At 52.6% G+C, this 17,142-nt stretch overlaps 4 protein-coding genes across 4 annotated transcripts; 1 reads left to right on the plus strand and 3 right to left on the minus strand.

Moving 5' to 3' along the window:
- Positions 1 to 1,357: 1,357 nt before the first annotated feature.
- On the minus strand, positions 1,358 to 5,898 carry GUITHDRAFT_136968 (hypothetical protein; the record flags this gene model as incomplete). The annotated part of the gene is made up of 17 exons (XM_005834927.1): positions 1,358 to 1,568; positions 1,611 to 1,678; positions 1,733 to 2,312; positions 2,546 to 2,589; positions 3,470 to 3,661; positions 3,784 to 3,847; positions 3,913 to 3,989; positions 4,042 to 4,286; positions 4,309 to 4,384; positions 4,564 to 4,653; positions 4,855 to 5,013; positions 5,060 to 5,106; positions 5,151 to 5,216; positions 5,271 to 5,601; positions 5,650 to 5,724; positions 5,784 to 5,830; positions 5,874 to 5,898. The coding sequence occupies 17 exons, from the start codon at positions 5,896 to 5,898 to the stop codon at positions 1,358 to 1,360; spliced, it is 2,397 nt and encodes a 798-aa protein (XP_005834984.1).
- Positions 5,899 to 9,350: 3,452 nt separating this feature from the next.
- On the minus strand, positions 9,351 to 11,090 carry GUITHDRAFT_157541 (hypothetical protein; the record flags this gene model as incomplete). The annotated part of the gene is made up of 14 exons (XM_005834928.1): positions 9,351 to 9,440; positions 9,495 to 9,614; positions 9,662 to 9,730; positions 9,778 to 9,828; positions 9,877 to 9,930; positions 9,983 to 10,028; positions 10,084 to 10,157; positions 10,207 to 10,352; positions 10,437 to 10,498; positions 10,547 to 10,595; positions 10,654 to 10,735; positions 10,814 to 10,846; positions 10,923 to 11,003; positions 11,049 to 11,090. The coding sequence occupies 14 exons, from the start codon at positions 11,088 to 11,090 to the stop codon at positions 9,351 to 9,353; spliced, it is 999 nt and encodes a 332-aa protein (XP_005834985.1).
- A 643-nt stretch (positions 11,091 to 11,733) lies between these two features.
- On the plus strand, positions 11,734 to 14,430 carry GUITHDRAFT_68920 (hypothetical protein; the record flags this gene model as incomplete). The annotated part of the gene is made up of 12 exons (XM_005834929.1): positions 11,734 to 11,900; positions 11,948 to 12,041; positions 12,104 to 12,200; positions 12,444 to 12,530; positions 12,584 to 12,632; positions 12,674 to 12,715; positions 12,898 to 12,992; positions 13,198 to 13,322; positions 13,484 to 13,533; positions 13,696 to 13,846; positions 14,019 to 14,100; positions 14,156 to 14,430. Coding segments are annotated over 12 exons (1,314 nt in total), but the record flags the coding sequence as incomplete, so codon positions are not given.
- Positions 14,431 to 14,750: 320 nt separating this feature from the next.
- Positions 14,751 to 15,287, minus strand: GUITHDRAFT_151904 (hypothetical protein). The gene is made up of 3 exons (XM_005834930.1): positions 15,222 to 15,287; positions 14,979 to 15,039; positions 14,751 to 14,930 (listed from the first exon to the last, which is right to left on the minus strand). The coding sequence occupies exons 1-3, from the start codon at positions 15,281 to 15,283 to the stop codon at positions 14,811 to 14,813; spliced, it is 243 nt and encodes an 80-aa protein (XP_005834987.1). The 5' UTR covers positions 15,284 to 15,287; the 3' UTR covers positions 14,751 to 14,810.
- Positions 15,288 to 17,142: the final 1,855 nt, after the last annotated feature.

A 17,142-nucleotide genomic window follows, 5' to 3' on the forward strand; every position in this document is an offset into this window, starting at 1 on the left:
GAGGAAGACTTGTGCCCCCCCGCAGCCTCCTCGAGCACAGCAGGAGGACGTCACTGTACCGTTGAGCTTTCAGCCATCCGACAGCAGACGCGTCAGAGGGCCGAAAGGTGTCGTGCGGAGAGTTGGTTACGAACGCAAGGAGAATGGAAGTGATGGCCAGGAAGACGTTGAAGCTCCTTGCTCGGAAGGCTCCCAGTGTTTTCATTGGACCCCGACGGCGATGTATGTTCCTGCGGGGTACTCGGCGCCTCCCTCAGTGACTGGTGGTCTCATCAACTGACGAAGCACCAGCCTATACCATGGTGTTACACTAGACACTTGGATGGACTGTAACTTAGCCAACTTGGGAGAAGAGCCGCAAGCAAACCCCCTGCTGGATTCACACTGTCCCGTGCGAAAGGCAATCGGTATTCAAATCATGAGGTGGATCTTTTAGCTTGTCCAACCCTGAAAACGACCACCACCTGAGACAATGATCTCATTTCATCTATCACCACACGTGGCGAACTTTTTCTCCTTGGGTCCTCCCATCTACCACTCCTCCTCCAGTCGTTCTCCGCGGATCCTGGTACTGAGGTCTGAGATCCGTCTGCCAGCTCAGCGTCTGAGGCAAGATGTTCTTCTGGTTTTCATGCATCCTCCATCTCCTTCAGGTTTGTTCTCTGTCGTCTCCTCCTCCTCTCCTCTCCTCTCTTTCCCCGTTTCTCCCTGCCTTCCGAACCCTCACTCTTCGTAGCGCCCGCACGCCATGCGGGACCCTGTCCCTCATCCCCTCGCAGACTGGGTCCTCTGGGCCCGCTCCAGGCCCGCCCCCAGGCCCGCGGCGCGGCCCGGGCCCGGGCCCGGCCGGGCTGACGGATCACAAGTTTGTTAGACTTGTACTGTGCCAAAAAAATGCAGACATCATATCGACCTTAGCTGTAACAAGACAGTTTTGCTCAAGACCGAGTTCAGTTAATGCACACGAAAACCAGAATTCAAGTGAGGAGCACATGAGAGATACAAATGTAAACTTCAGTGACTCAAGCATCCAGCCATGAGAGCACCTGAGCAAGACGGCTAGGGAGGAGTCCCTCTTCCGAAGTTCGTCCCACGTACTACATGGCCGCCTCGAAAACACGTAAGGGTCTTGGAAGCCTCCCGGCCGCGGCATGTGGGCCGCCGCCGCGGCGCGCCCCCGCGCGGCCGGGCCGGGCCGGGCCCGGGCCGGCACTGAGTCACAGTGTCCGATCACACTGGCTGTCAGTGTGCCCCCCCCAGGCCATCCGATGACTCTCATCCCGGCGGAGGAGCTCACTGAGTCATGGTAATCATTCAAGTTAAGTTTAATGGATGCTAGTAGAATCCATGGAGGCATTCAACGGCTCACCATGACTTCCTCTGCATCCTCTGCGTCCGGCATCCTGGGGAGAGGAGGAGCAGAAGCGTTTGAAGTGTAGACGGTGCTGCTGGAGGTGTTGTACGGCAGCGCGGTGGGGATCCTCAAGTCGGCGTTGGCCGGGGGAGGAGCGTGGTAGGGGTAAGGACGGAACTCATAGGGTAGACGAAGGTGGTCGGCGGCTGAGTACCTTGAGGGAGCGGTCAGATAAAGCAGGGAGAGCAGGGAGAACCATTTCATGACGATGCCCGCGGTGAACGCAAAGGCCAGGACGAAGCCGATAGGGTTTGAGTTCGAAGCCTGACAGCACAAGGTATGAGAGAGTTGCTGCGATCCGAGACTCTGACACGTCACCATGAGGACAGATGCCGCCACGACGTCTGCGAGCAGGCACAAGCAGTACATCTGCCACATGTACACCCCGACACAGCAATCGAAGCTGGTCAACACCGAATGTCGGTAAGAGTTGAAGTTCAAACTGTAGTCAGCTCGAAAGCCCATCCCGAGGCCCCACTCCATCCCGGACTGCACCAAGATCAGCACAGTGACGATGAACTCGTCGGTGCTGTCAGCCTTGCAGGCGTAAGGGAAGGCAGACATGAGACTGAGCAGGAGGCAGGCTAGCTGGATCAGAATGTCGCATGCTTGCTGTGCAGGCCGAGTGTTTCGGATCGTGCTCCTGGGTTTCAACATGAGGTAAACGCAGTAGAGCAACTCCAAGAGCTTGAGGCCCCGCACGACGGCGAAGATGGAGACACAGGCGCATAAAATTCCGGTGTCTCCACCGTTGGAGGACTGATACGTGTTGAAGCCGTACATGAAGGAAGTGCAGGTGGCCGACACGCCCGAGCATGCTGAAGGGCTCGAGTAGGTGTTCCCATCTGTAGGACAGTACCACTTGCCCGAGGGGCAGCCACTTGCTGTTAGATAAGACCTGTCAACAAGCGTCAAACATTGAAATGTTTTTGGATGATACATCAAATGTTGTGCATGCCTGGCAAAGCGTATCATGATTATATGCCATAAAGTACTTGGTTGTACATCATGCAATTTCATAACAAGTCATCACTAATCGAATGATGTCAAATCATGTCATATCGTATCATATCCAAGCCAATTTCATGATATCTGCCCAACAAGGTGTAGCTGGAGAAATAATTGCCTCACATTTCGCAGGTTGACTTGTGAGAGCCTTTCAACTCAATCACAACCTGTCTTTGATGTAATTCTTGGTAGTGAATGAAGATACTCGCTCCTGCTACCCGCCTTTTGCTTCAAAGCATCGCTTCTGATTAGCATCCACCTTCTCAAAGCCTGAGAATTAGAACTGTGTGAAAGATTAGCGGCATGGTCAACGTGAGGTTAGATCATGAGGGAAAATGATTTTTAACTGACGATGAGGAGAAAACGAATCTTTGTGTTTGTATGAATGCTTCACCCGTGATGCACTCCAATCTTTTCTCCTTTGTTTCCAGTCATTACCTGCACTCCCCTCTTCTATTCCCCGCTTATATTTCTCTCTCTTGGTCCTCTACCAAGTTGTTTGTCTTCTTTCTTTTCCCTGCTCTCTCTCTTCGCTTTGCTGTTTAGGCACAATCCTCGTCTGATCCCCTCTTGCCTACCCTGCTACCTTTAGTACCATACCCAATGCTTCTTCCCCACTACCTCCTACTTGGGCGAATGATAGAGGAGAATCATCAATGACAGTGTAGAGAAAACAGGCAATAGGATAGAGTAGGAATACAGATTCCTCCGTTGTTTCCTGCTTCTGATCTCGAGTTGAAATAGGAGAGGGAGGAGGTGACAAAGGGAGGTGCTGGAGGGAGGGGAGGAGACAGGAAGGAAGAGAAGAGTTGAGGGAAGCAGGGGGCATCTCTTGTGTTGCAGTCATCCCTATCTTGTCATGAGCGCTCTTCTCCTTCATTTCTGCTTCCACCCGCACAGTTCTGCTCCACTCGCATCCCTCCGCCTCTCCTGCCCCCTGTCTCCTTCTTCTCGAGGCCATGCTCCCTTGCAGCTGGGAATGGATATCCAGGGGCCTGAAATTTGTGGCAGGGTCCCTCCTTTAGGTGGAACCTTGCAGCTTTTTACCTTAGCATCAATTAGAGAAACGTCGGACATCAGTGGGTAGGGATGTATACGGGCCACCGATAGTGACATGAACAATTCAACTCGATCCGGCAAAAATCTTTTGAAACTGTTTAAAGGATAATTGCATAGATAAAAGCAGGACTGAGTCACGGACACTGGCAAGTCGTTCCGAGGCTTCTCAATGGTACGGTCCTGTCGGACGGTGTCATCAGGCAGCTTCAACATGTGAACAGGGCTGATCTGTTCTCTTCTAGCATCTCCTGTGAAGTTCGAGCCTCAGATGTGAAGAAACTCAGTCACTGGGTTTATCCTACCGGAGGCAGGAGGTCCATCAGCGCTTTTCTCACAGCATCCTTGTTAGAGAACATGGGCATGAGCCTAGAGAAAGAATGAATGGAGGGATGACGCAGACGGAGCCGAGGCCAAGATAGAGGTAAACTTACAGCTCACAGTAGGTAGCGTTGCGCCCAAGGTTGTTCCCGAAGATCTGACAAGCGATGTAGAAGGGAGGAGTGAGCAGCTGAGAAAGAGGATCATCCACGAGAAGAGCAGGCGACAGCAAGAGACAAGACCTTACGGCCATAAAAACTTCTGCACTTCTTACGCTTTACCCATGGTGCAGAATCGAAGATTTCATAGTTGCAAGATCTCGTCCTCCAGTCCAACTGTGAGAGGTCATTGCCTGAGCAGCAGCTTGTCCGTCCCTGCAGCCCCATGGCAAAGAGTTTCTGCGGCAGCTCTGCTTCGAAAGCCTTTCTCGCGCTCTCGTAGTGTTGTTTGTCGATGTAGCCTAGCCACGTGAGTGACAAGTCTGTAGCTGAGAGACAACAAGCTCCCACCTAGAGTCCAGCTCAACATAAACCTTCTTGCGCGCGCGTTCAACGAGTTCAGAAGCCTCCAGAACCATTCCATGATCTGCAAGAGGTTCAGCCAACCGAAGAGGAGAGGGAACGAGAGTATGCGGGAAGCTGATGCAAGAAGAGGGAGGGGGGAGCAATCAAACAGATTCAAGGAAGGGATGGGAGGACTGGAAGACGTGAGCAACACGCATCGTCGAGGAGAAAGAGCAGAAGGATGAGCTAGTGATCTCCCACTGGTTCGCTGTCGGAGAAGACGAAGTAATGGGTTGAAGATCGGAGTGAGTCAATATCGATGACAGGGAAGCCTTGAACGACTTGCTGAATCTGTCGGAGCCATGTCATGAGCAAGAAAGAGCATATCAAGTCGAATTACACCTCTAGGCCGCTCAAGGCTGATAGAGTACCAGAAGGTATGATGTCAAAGACAGCATCAGCGACTGAAGACTCGAAGGAGGTATGGGAGGGAAGAGAGGATTCTTGATCGAAGGATGAATTTTCTCTGCAGCTTGGTGACAACTCTGCAACCTCGTTGCTGTCGGCGACGTTGTCTTCCCCCAACGATACTGTTCTCTTAACCTCTCCAGCTAGGAGTTTGCACAATTTGATGTCCAGACGGATTCCCAAAGGTATCTGGTTGATGATGGAAAATCCGATCAATTTACCAAGGATACAAGCGGTGTCATTCTGCAGCAAGAGATCAACAGGGTTAAACGTGGGGCTCCAGGCTTACAGTCCCAGCTGTGGGGGTGTCTTGGTTAGATGAAGCTGTTTCATCGCCTGCTGAATCTTTATCCTCCACATCTCATCATGCTTGCACATACCAGCAAGAGATTGTGCTATCCAAGAGGCCCCATCCAACCTCTCCCAGCATCTGCTTTCTTCGGAACCTGAAACACTTGGTCACAAGACACAGCAGGCAACCAGATCGATGCCCGAACTACCGTGGCCCTGACTCTCACAGCGAGGAGGAGCCTCTTCCGTATTGCTAGAAACCAGCACGAAGCTATTCTGTTCCTCTGCACTTTGTGATCCTCGTGGCGCTTGACACGCGCATGACGGGCGACACGAAAGCGCTCCCGTAGCCACAGTGGTTGCAATGTCGATGTTCCCCGGAACAGCGAAATGCAAGGATTGGCATTCCAAGATCTGATCGGCAGCTCTTGCAGGTCTCATCCTGTCCACAAACAGCTCCATTTTGGGGCAAAAGAGATGCTTGTAACGCGCCATGTTCTGCTCTCGAACCCATTCCAGTCGTGCTCTCAAGCTCCATCTCTGATCATGGGGCGTCAAGATGCTAGAAAAGGGAACAAGGGGACTCACATCAGCGGGAAAGGCATAACACATGATGGAGAAGACAAGATCATGATCCCCTGCCACTGCTGATGCCGTGCTATCCTGAATAAAAAATCTCGTCAACCTCCGAGCAAAGGATTACAGTTTTGGTTTGTAAATACCTTGCCCAGACGATCATGACTTGCCATTGCAAAGGCGAAGGCGACATCTGTACAATGGTCGGAATTGATGGTGAAGTCTTAGCATCTCACCTTGCAACCATGGCAACGTAGGCATCTTCCTGCTGTTCTAATGCTCCGGCATCTGCTACTTTCGGACTGTCATATCTATCTTACTTTATCATCCTCGATCTGTCCCAACGACCTTGTATCCTTTATCGTTCTTCCTTCCATAACTTCCTCCCATGCCCTCTCTGGCCTCCCTTCCTCCCTGCCTGCCTTCCCGCTCCCTCCCAGCCCATTATGGAGATTGAAGAGCTTGATCTTTTAGTTAATGAATTTCACAAGAACTCACCTCAGCGTACGCATAACCCACTGGAAAAGGCAGCAACAAATACCTACAGACAAGACTATGAAGGCTACAACAACCTTGGACGGGGTGAGTTTGGAGGAGGAACAAGGTCGACAACTCGCACCCTTAAGAGTCTCTGCTACTTTGCTCCGGTGAGCCCTTTCAGTCATTGAATACTTCAAGTGAAGGTAGGTAGGCAGGAGGAGAAGGCACTGCGGCAGGCAGTAAGGAGGAGAAGGCAGCAGGCAGTAAGGAGGAGAAGGCAGCAGGCAGTAAGGAGGAGAAGGCAGCAGCCAGCAAGCAGGAGAAGGCAGCAGGCAACAAGGACTCGCTGGTATCATTTCATTCAGCTGCAAAAACTCGGGGTGACATTCAGTTCATTCGCACAGAGCCAACATTCGACTCTCAGCGTTCACGTGACATCCATTCGGAAACCGACGGTCTTTGTTTCGAACCCCAGGCGAGATGCTAAAGATTGTGACCGAAAAGAAGGCGAAAGGAATGGAGAGTTTGCTGTCGATTCCTTCGTCCCATCATGATTTCCCACGCCGTCATACATCTCTGCAAGCTTGGTATCTACTTCAACGTGGCTGAGCAGCCTGCTGCATGGACAAATATTAGGCACACAGAAGCATAACCAAGAAACAGACAAACCTCCTTCTCCTGCTCTGTAATTCCTGAAACAATCTTAATATGAACAATTAATTTCTTGGTACAATGAATCACCTTTTGCCTCAGCTCCGATTCCTCGCGCTTTTTCCTCTCTAGCAAGACTTGCTGTAGCCTCCTTTCCTCCTCTTTCCTCCGCCGCCGCTCTACCGCATGAAGTCTGATAAGATCTTGTGTGCGAATAACTTCTTTCACTCTTTCTGAGACTTTGTCGTTCATGATGAAGCTTGTGGCTGAGGAGATGCGCGGCCTGAAGTTGAGACTGGACGAAAACGCCTTGTTTTCGGAGGATTGCCACGAGTGCGAGCTCCTCTTCGCTCCCCTCGAGGCTGTTTTCCTCTGCGAATGCTGCTTGGATTCAGAACAGGAAAAGGAGCACAGGGAGCTTTACCTCGCCCATCTCGTCGGACGAACTCATCGAGCTCAACCTGACAAAGGAGTGACATTCTGCCGAGTTGCAAAGCTCGCAATTACAACTGAGGCGAGCTATAGGCTTTGCTGAATCGAAGACCTTCGAGCGGCGTCCTTCTCAAGTAAGGAACATCAGAGATGGAGCGCATCCCTTCAAAGTAAACATCACGCTACTTCAATGGTATTTCAGGCATGAACAATACCAGACATGCCATCAGGAACATAAACCGAAGATGCCGTCGAGCTTGATTCAGATTCATTCTGAGCATCGAGTTTACGCTAGTGGGAACACCCATGATTGTTCAAACCTTGGTTTCATTGCCCCCAGGATGCATGCTTCGGCTTGAGGAGCTGTTTTGCATGTAAGTTGTGATGGCGTGCTAGTTTTGAGTGTACTTCATATGCTTGATGTTGTCGACCTGCTTGCTTTGTTCACCTTTGATCTTGTTTCTTCTATCATCGATGACAAGCTTCATTCCCCACACCTCTTCACTGGTTTGGCTCCTACATGTGCCGTCTGTGGCACTGATACCAACCACCACTGCCAGTGGCAAACTGCTCTCAAGAGGTCAGTACAAATAACACAAGGAATCTAATCAACTTCTATCATTTCTCAACGGAGAATCATTAACATTGCAGGGAACTAGATCATGGATTGCATCGTTGACGTTGGCAAGAAAGATTCTACCCTTTGTGGATGTTTTTGTACTTGTTCTTTGGTAGCATACACGAAATCTGAGCTAGAAACGCAGCTATGATCAAACTTGGTCGAGATAAATTCTCCCTCCCTTCCTGTCATCTCAATTCTTGCTCTCCTGTTGTATTGAAATCTCTTGATTGCTTTCCGACATTTCGGTCCTCAGTTCCAGCGGTCCCCCCACCCCCATTTTTCACCTATTGCAACCAATACCGGTCCTCTGCCCTTGAGTGGAACCACCCATCATAACCTCCCACCTCTCCAACGCACTTCCCCTGACTACCCTCTGTCAAAAGGAACCCCCTCGCTCAAATTTCACCCTACCCTTTCCCCGTGAGATCGTCTAGGATGTGGGTGGGGGTAGTACGGTCAGCCGGGGTCCGACGAGCAAGGGGGGTCGTCCTATCACCATTCGGGTTTACTACACCCATCGAGTCAGCCCAGCCCACCCCTACCGTACCCCCCCCAGTGACAGGGCGAGTAACTTCACGGAGGACCCTACCCCAGCACTTCCAAACTTTATCGGCCCAATTTGGCCCTACCCAGCCTGGCCCTAGAAGCAAACTACCCCTACCACCCCATTTACAAGAGGAGGTACCCCAGGACTGATAGAAGGAATGTTAACTTAAATGGGGCCCGTGGGAGGTTGACTTCCGAATTAGCAGGTTCATTGGGACCCCACGAATTTTTTTAAACAATTGGACCCCGAGGGGTCCAAAGAAATTTTCGTGGGGTGGGGTGGCCCGGGTTGAGTACCGAATTGGTTTCTACCGTGCACGGGATCATATTTCCTTCGGGTAGTACAGGGGGGAGGGGTCAGTACACCCCTTCAGTGCCCACACACCGAGCCTCTTGAAAGGGGTAGGGGGTCATCATCTTTGGTATTCCAGAGAACGGATCAGTCCGGAAACGACACCAGGGTGGGTAGTCAGTGACAGTGAGATGAAGGGTGGGTACTCAGCCAACGGGTGCCGTGGGATGTCAGTTGATGACAGTGAGTTGAGACTCTCTCGAGGTCTCTCGGATCTACCGGTTCATTGTTTTCGCCGTTCCGGGCCAGCCGGGCGGCTGGGCCGAGTTTTGGTTTCCGAGAGTCACAGTTCTTTACTCAAACACACAGTACTGTGACTGAGTGCCGCCGCCCGCACTATCCGATCCGGGGCCCGGCCGCCCCCGGCCCCGGGCCCCTGACGGTTCAATATCGTACCGTACGGTTGACGCTGCGACGGTCCCGAGTGAGGGAGTCCCGGTGACCAAGAGGCACTGCCGCAGTGTCAGACCGTGCGGTCCGCTCTTCATGACCGTGGGCCAGCGGCGGTCATCATCATGACGGTATGGCTAATCAGGATCGGAACCGTGTGACCGGGCGTGCCGGGCCGGCCCGGTGGCATGACCGAACGCCTATAAACTTCGCGGCAGCTAGTATTAATTTCACTCTTATCTACTGCAACGCATTGCGGATTTGTTGCTTGGCTGAGAGAGATAGTTGCTTGGGGTACATGACGTCAAAAGTGATGACGAGGTCTCCTTTCTGCGACGTGGTAGCAAACGTCAGTTGTCGTATTTAAGCCTATTTCTATCTTGCCTGCCCGGGCTCCTTCGACTTGGGGAACCCCTCGCCTCGAACTATCTTTGTATAATTTGGCGATACTACATCCTGAATTTCCACAGATATCTTCCGCTTATCCAAAGTCTCGAGGTGAAACTGCCACTAGGCGTCAGCCAATGTAAGTGCTGATGAGATTCCGTAACCGTGAAGCCCGTGAGCGCATCAACCAACTTCACTCCCTTAACTTTGTAAATCAGATCAGATCCGCTCCTCTGTCCAAAGATAGTGATCACAGGCAACAAAACAAAACTTCGTGCACCTGAAATCTATCGTGAGGCTTTTCCTTGATCACAAAAACGACATCTTGAGCCTAATCGACCGATTCAGAATGTTTCAATTGAGCGAAATTGCCTGACACCTGCCCCTGAGCGTATTCATCTCCTTCGCCCGCATACGTCAATTTAGTCCCAGCCTGTCAGGAAGTAACATCAACTTCAGGCAAAGGTTCAAAACAATCGTTGAACCTTCCATCCTGGCTTCACTTGAATCTCAAAAGTGTGTTCGGTGCTCCTGTCCGATTGAAGTGTTATCATCAACACTTTGAGTCCCTACATTGATTGAGTACCTCCCTGCCGAAACAGACTTGCGAGTGATTTTCATCTTCTTTGTCACTCCAGTAAAGAGTTCTTCCAATGTCAACTTCAAGGCAGTCAAATTGGCAGACGCCCAAAAGATCGAATATTGGCACCTTCAAATCCGTGACGAACGGAGTTTTCATATTCATCGCGCCCCCCATTCCGCCCATTCCCATTCCGCCCATTCCGCCCATTCCGCCCATTCCTCCCATGCCACCCATTCCTCCCATCCCTGACCGAAATCTGCCTCCCATCCCTCCTGAAAACATGTCGTCGAAATCATCGAAGCCCCCAAAAGAACCTTGGCGATGTCAGAGATTTTGAGCATCCAAGTAGAGCATACCGAAGCCGGAAGACCCGAAGAAGTTTCTGAAGATTTCATTGGGATCTCCCCGGAACTCATACCTGATTTGAAAGTGATTGAAAGGCTCTTTCATCCACTGGCTGATTTACCTAAATCCGCCCGGCATTCCTCCTGCTCCTCCTGCACTAGAGGGTAAGGCTGACCACCAACCCAGAGATTCTTGCTGTGCCAGGAAAAGCACAGAATCAAACTTCACCTGGAGCGTTTCCTTTGAGTCCTTCTTCTCCAAATTGGTCATAGACTTTGCGTTTGTTGGAATCTGACAAGACATCATAGGCCTAGAGATCAATATCAACCAAGAAGCAAGATAGGATCGCAGAAGGGATCAGGCGATATGAAGGGATCAGGAGACATACCTCGGCGATGTCTTTGAATTTCTGTTCCGCTTCCTGTCATTTGCATCAGCACGATCAGTTCAGTTTCATAGTTGTTCCATTGCAGTGCAGCACGTGAAAGATACCCTACCGCTTGTCTATCTGGGTTTTTGTCCGGATGCCATTTCATGGCTTGCTTCTTGTATGCCTTCTTAATGTCATTTTCTGTCGCCTACAACATAATGAACAATCTCAACAACGAGGACAGACTTGAAACCTTCTTGTCTACACCGAGGATACCATAATAGTCTTTCCCCATCGTCTTGAATTTCTGCATGCCCAGTCAGTATTCAAGCACAACCAAATCCAACCACAGCCTGTCAATCGTTTCGGATCATCCCTCATTCTTCTCATCTCCCTGTCTCTCCTCTTCCTCTTCCTCCCTCTTTCTCTCTTCTCCTTCCTTCTTCGTTTGCTCCTCTCCTTCCCTCCCCTGCTCCTCCCCTCCACATTCCGCCTGTTCCCCTTTCTATTCCCTTGTGGCGTACGGGTGCATTTCCAACTTGCACTCTTCTAGCACTTCTAGAATTCCGCGTTAACCACGAATCCGGGTGTCCGCCGACCGGTCGGTGACAGTCAGCAGGCCGGCAGTAGTTCCCAGGCCCGGTATGAGGGGGATGATGTTGCAATAAGGGACTCAAAGCAATGCGCAATCAGGTAGGCGCAGGAAGAGCAGGAGGAGGAGCAGGAGGAGGAGGAGGAGGACGTGCAGAATCAGGATCAGGAAAGCGACTGCATTCTTCAAGGTATGAGCGCTCGACAAATCTCCTCCTACCACTGCTGGTGTTGTGCTCCTTCACGCATGGTTGGGCTTTCGTAAATCCAATCATGGCGGCGTTGTCGTCTACCCCTCCGAAGAAGGTGAGAGGCAAGCGTGTTCTGTTCACCTCTCAGTTGGAGCCCAGGTCGCCATCATAGGAGGGGGTCCGGCGGGACTGACAATGGCACACGCTCTCCTGAAACTTCCCACGGGAGTCGAGCAAGTCAAGGTATTCGAGCAGAAGAACGAAAGTTTGCCGGGGATAGGGGGAGGGATTCAGATCAACGGGGGAGCTGCGGTGCTGAGCAGGTCAGGCAGCTGCGGCAGGGGACGGGAACGGTGACATGCTGTGTAAGGCTGGGGATGAGGGCGAAGATCGCAGAGTCGTGTCAACCCCTGCGGACCATTTTGTCGCGCAACGTCGACGGGAGGGAGTTGCTGAAGATGTCAGTGCCGGATGTGGTGAGAAGCTTTGCTGGCTTGCTGTTCAGTGGTGACAATGGGGGCTCAAGATCGCTCGGGATCGTGCGGCCCGAGAGGCTCTCATGGTGGAGGGAGATATTATGGCGTACTTGGTCATGCGCGATCACCTCCAGTCGATCCTGTCAGGTCCTCCCGACCTGTGCCCTCCCGCCTCCTTCCATCTTTTCCTCCTCCTCCTCCTCCTCCTCCTCCTCCTCCTCCTCCTCCTCCTCCTCCTTCCTCCTTCTTGTCCTCTCCCCCTCAGCCATCGCAGTTACCCCCACCCCTGCTCCTACCCTTTGCTGCCGCTGGTGCTGCTCCTCCTCCTAGTTCCCCTCTCCTGTCTCTACTGCGCCTGCTTTTGTACTCATCTCCCTTTTGCCTCTGCAGATGACCTCCCGGACGGAACCGTGATCTACGGAAAGAAGCTGAAGGACATGCAGGTTGGAGACGCAGGCTCGCTCTGCTCCTTCCAAGGTGACAGCCGTTGGCGGACGCTGCAACGTCGGAGACTCTGACATGGCGGCTAGACGGCACCAGCGAGCAGTTCGACCTCGTCATAGGATGCGATGGGATCAAGTAAGAGGAGACTCGCCATCGTCCTCCCTCACCCTCCTCAGGTCCAGAGTCAGGCAGGAGATCGTCGGGCAGGAGACGAAGATGTGAGCCCGTACAAACTCGTCCTCGTCCTCGTCCTCGTCCTTTTTCCCCCTTCACCTCGTCCTCTCGCTTCCCTTCCCCGTCCTTGTCTTTGTCCTACATGCTGTTGCCTCCTCCTCCTACGTCTTCCGCACCTCCCTTCACCGTTCCTTCTCCCTCCTCCTCCTCACCTCTTGCCTATCAGATACTCGGGGATTCGCATCATCTTCAGTGTCGCGCCTGCCGAAGGAGATTCTTCTCGCCCTGCAGACGTTCAATCGGATGTTCACCAGTGGTTTGGTGAGAGAGGCAGGAGGAGAGGAGGGGAGGAGTATAGAGGAGGAGGCAGGAGGAGAGGAGGGGAGGAGTATAGAGGAGGAGGCAGGAGGAGAGGAGGGGAGGAGTATAGAGGAGGTGGCAGGAGGAGGAGGGCGGACGAGGGAAGGGGGGAGGGAGCAAAGAGCAATACGACGACACGTCTCTACTGGTTGACTTGTACGGTCAGGCGAAGGATCCTACGGGTTTGCTGCCACGTACGGAGGAGGAAAGGGAAAGAAGTTCGATCAGGTTCCACCTTGTCTTGTCCTACATCCACGTCCTCCTTCCTCACTACTGCGGCAGTTTGCCTATGTCTTCTCCGAGCCCCGGGCTACCGACGAGAACCCGTCATGGTGCTTCCTGCGGCCTTTCCTGCTCCTCTTGCTCGCTGCTCGTTGCTCGCTGCTCCCCTATCCACCTCCTCTCCTCTCTTCTCTGCTACTGATTGCCTTGTAACAACACGCAGGCTCAAGACCTCCACGGACAAGCGCGGAGACTTTGTAAGGAGGATGAAGGACAAGAGGTCAAATGATGATGATGATGGTGGTGATGGTGGTGATGGTGGTGGTGGTGGTGGTGATGGCGATGGTGATGGTGATGGCGATGATGATGACGATGATGATGATGATGGTGATGATGAATTGGTAATGTTGAGGAGGAGGAGGAATTTAAGTATGTTCTACAGGATGCCACAGGATCTCGTTCGCATAGTTGAGAATGCAGATCGATTCTTCGACGTTGGGGTTTATTTCCACAACCCTCTCGTCACCTGGCATAAAGGATCTGCCGTCCTACTTGGCGATGCTGCGCATGCGATGCCTCCGTTCCTAGGGCAGGTTTCTCTCCTCCCCTCCCCTCCCTCTCCTCTTCTCCCCTCCCCTCCCCTCCCCTCCCCTCCCTTCCCTCGCCTTTCCTTCCCTTCCCTTTCCTTCCCTCGCCTCTCCTCCTCTGTCTTCCCCTGTAATTCATATCGTGTTCGGCTCTTTCAACCCAACTGACGGCGCCAAGGGTGCGAACCAGGCGATGCAGGACGCGTATTGCCTGGCGTCCAACCTGGCAGAGATCGGAAAGAAGCATGCTTCCTTGCCAGGTGGGAGATCCTGCGAGGGAGCAGGGGCAGGAGGTGTGAAGCTGATGCGCTGCAGATGCGCTGAAGGCATACGAGAGGAGGAGGAAGCCGCCGACGACCCGCATCATGCTCAACTCGTGGATCCTCGGGAACCTCGAGACCCAGACAGGACTGGGAGCTAGCTTCCGAGACAACTTCTTCACTGCTACCGGAGCCCTGGGTGAGAGGATGTGGGAGGAGGGAGGGGAGGATGTGGGAAGGGGGAGGAAAGGAAGAGAGAGCACGGGGAGGGCGAGGGAGGAATGGGGGGAGGAGAGAGGATGGCAGGAGAGGATGCGAGAGGGAGAGTAGAAGTGCCGGGGAGTCCCTGAGTGACAAGATGAGCAGGAGTTGCGGAGAAAGTCTTCTTGGATGGGGCAGTGCCGAAGGTTTGACGAGAAGCAGTGGAGGGAGTAGAGTGGATGAGCCTCAGGGGCGAGGAGAGAGAGAGGAGTTGAAGTGACGGGAGAGCATCGCAGAGCGGGGGAGTGTAGAGAAGGGGAGCGAAAGGGACGGGAGAGGAAGTGGAGGGGAGGAGGAAAAGAGAGGAAGGATCAGGTTGGACAGATGTTTGGAGCAGAGCGGCGGGGAAACAAAGGTATGGATTCAGCTTTACTTCATTCATTTCTGTCAAAGTTAATCGTTTACAAGTTTGCAATCATATACATGAGCTCCTCCTCCCCGTTCCTCTCCTACCACATCTTGAGCTGCTTCGACGCCCTTCCGTACCCCTCCTGCTCTCCTCCCTCCTGCACCTCAAGGGTTCTCTTCGCAGGGGACAACACTGAGTCTCCTCCCTTCTCCACCAGAGCCTGCCAAGCATGTCAACACCCGCCTCCTCCCTCAGCTGCTCCTCCGACCTGTCGAGAGTTGGAACAGGGGAAGACGCCTTGACGCGAAGAGAGGAGCGAACCAAGAGAGCTGCACAATTCTCAGAGAGGAGGAAGAGAAGGAGAAGGTGAGAGAGCTTAGATGAAGGAGGGGAGGAGGACGAGGTGCAGGAGCAAGAGGAGCAGGTGCACGAGCAGGAGCACGAGCAGGAGCAGGAGCGGGGTAGACGGAGGCGAAAGGAGGAGGGAGGAGGGAGGGGAGCAACAACATACTTGTCCTCTCCTAGTAGGTGTTGCAGGCAGTCTAGCGAGTCTCCACTGAAGTTGCTGCCCATGATTTGACCCTGGCTGCTGCTGTTCTCCTGGATCTCGTGCTCCTGCAGGAGGTAACCTGCGGCAGGACCATCAGACACGGAGCTCGTCCCCTGCTGGGATACCTGCTGGCCATGAGCGGTTGTCGATGATGACGTGGCGGAAGGACTGGGAGTTTCCTGATGGGACGAGATCGGCGAGCTCGAGCTCCTCGTGGCAGTGCAGATCGACTTCTCTGCTCTTCTTCCCGTCCTCTGCCACGGAACTCTTGGAGCTGCTGTCGTCGCACGAGATGCTCTTGTGAGAGCTGGCCGTGGAGTTTTCCATGCTGAGGATTGACTTGACGTTCTGGAATGGAACAAAGTCGCTCGATGAGGAGGACGAGGATTCGCCATCGAGGATACAAGGTTTGTTCCTTTCCTTGTCTTCGCTCCTGTCTTCGAGCAAGGCCGGGCGTTCATTCGACACATAGATGTGATTGAAGCAGAGCATGCCGGGATAGAGGTTGTCGATACTGGGCGGCAGTTCAGAAGCAGGAGGAGGAGGAGGAGGAAGAGGAGGAGGAGGAGGAGGAGGAGGTACCTGTAGTGTAGACGAAAGTTGGAAGGACATCCGATTAACTGGAAGACTTCCCCTGTTGCGATGTTAAGGTCCTTGGGAGTCCAACCCTGGTGATCCGGTCGTTGGAGGCATCGGACTCGAAAGACAGGATGCGAGAAGTCCAGGCTGAGGTGCTTGCCAGCCAGATGATTCATTCTTGTGATCTCCTGCCCAACTACTTGACTCCACTTCTCGCACAGACGTTGCGCCACTCGTCCGATCGACTTGCTCGGCTTTAGTGTCAGTTCCAGCTGAGGATTCAAACCACACCTGATGAGAGGATCAATACCTGATCAACAAGAGGAGAAGGGGAAGAGTGAGGTTGTTGAGCAGTACACGAGGAACAGCCAGAGCAGGCGGAGCAGGCAGATGAGAGGAGAAATGGCGTCTACCTTGTCATGAGAAGGGAGAGGTCGGTGTACTGAGGAATGAGCCTGAGATTGAATCTGACGGGAAGAGGAGTTCCACAATCAACTGTCGAAGGATTTTCACGCTCGGGGGTTTTGTGACTTTGCAAGCCCGGATGCATCGATCCTGCGTGAACGAAAGGTTGGGGGATGGCGCTTGGTTGGATCGAGCCTGCGCACATGGATGAGATTTTTGTAAGCTCGTGTGCAGATGAAACACCTCCACAGGGATGAGATGAAGGTTTAGCAGCAAGCACTGATTGTTTCACTGCAGAGTTTGCATTCACGGAGAGACTGATTTCAGAAGATCGAATACCTTGACAGACTTTGGTGTCGCATTTCTCTGATCTTTTCAAACCTGAGTTCCAACATCACAACCCGCAACATCTCAGTAGACTCGCAGCACAACTCGCACCTATCTCACAGATCGTTGGTTTCACCTCATCACGCAATGGTGCAATCTCAGCCTTCTTGTTCGACTCATCTTTCGAAGGATGAAGAAGAATCTCAAGCGTATCAATTGGATATTTTCTGGAGTCTGGAAGGTTCTCAATAGTGATTGCTGACTTCTTCCATAGCTCGTTAGCGAAGTCTCTCCTGACATCGTCTTCCAAATTAGTACTGATCTTGAAGAGATTAACACTGGTGTCGTCTTCATTCCCCTTCCTGACCAGCTCCCACCTGGAAGGAAAACGAGTTACAAAGAGGCGGATACCATTGCAGAACGTGTCATGTGTACCATGCCAACATCGCTTGAACCACTGTTTTCCCCTCAGACCCCGAGAATTTATCGATCTTTGCTCCGGTGATCGATATTACCTATGAACAGCGCTGAATATAAACTAGATGAGAGAGCGATATCTACCTGATTGATC

The sequence above is a fragment of the Guillardia theta genome (genome assembly GCF_000315625.1).
Source record: "Guillardia theta CCMP2712 unplaced genomic scaffold GUITHscaffold_23, whole genome shotgun sequence".
NCBI lineage: Eukaryota > Cryptophyceae > Pyrenomonadales > Geminigeraceae > Guillardia > Guillardia theta.

Excerpts from the sequence above, each read along its gene's own strand:
- GUITHDRAFT_151904 (XM_005834930.1), bottom strand. The coding sequence starts at position 15,283 with ATGGGCAGCAACTTCAGTGGAGACTCGCTAGACTGCCTGCAACACCTA. Across the intron at positions 15,040-15,221 it reads CACCTACTAGGAGAGGACAA|CTCTCTTGGTTCGCTCCTCT; the intron begins GTATGTTGTTGC and ends AGAATTGTGCAG. Across the intron at positions 14,931-14,978 it reads CCTGTTCCAACTCTCGACAG|GCTCTGGTGGAGAAGGGAGG; the intron begins GTCGGAGGAGCA and ends CATGCTTGGCAG.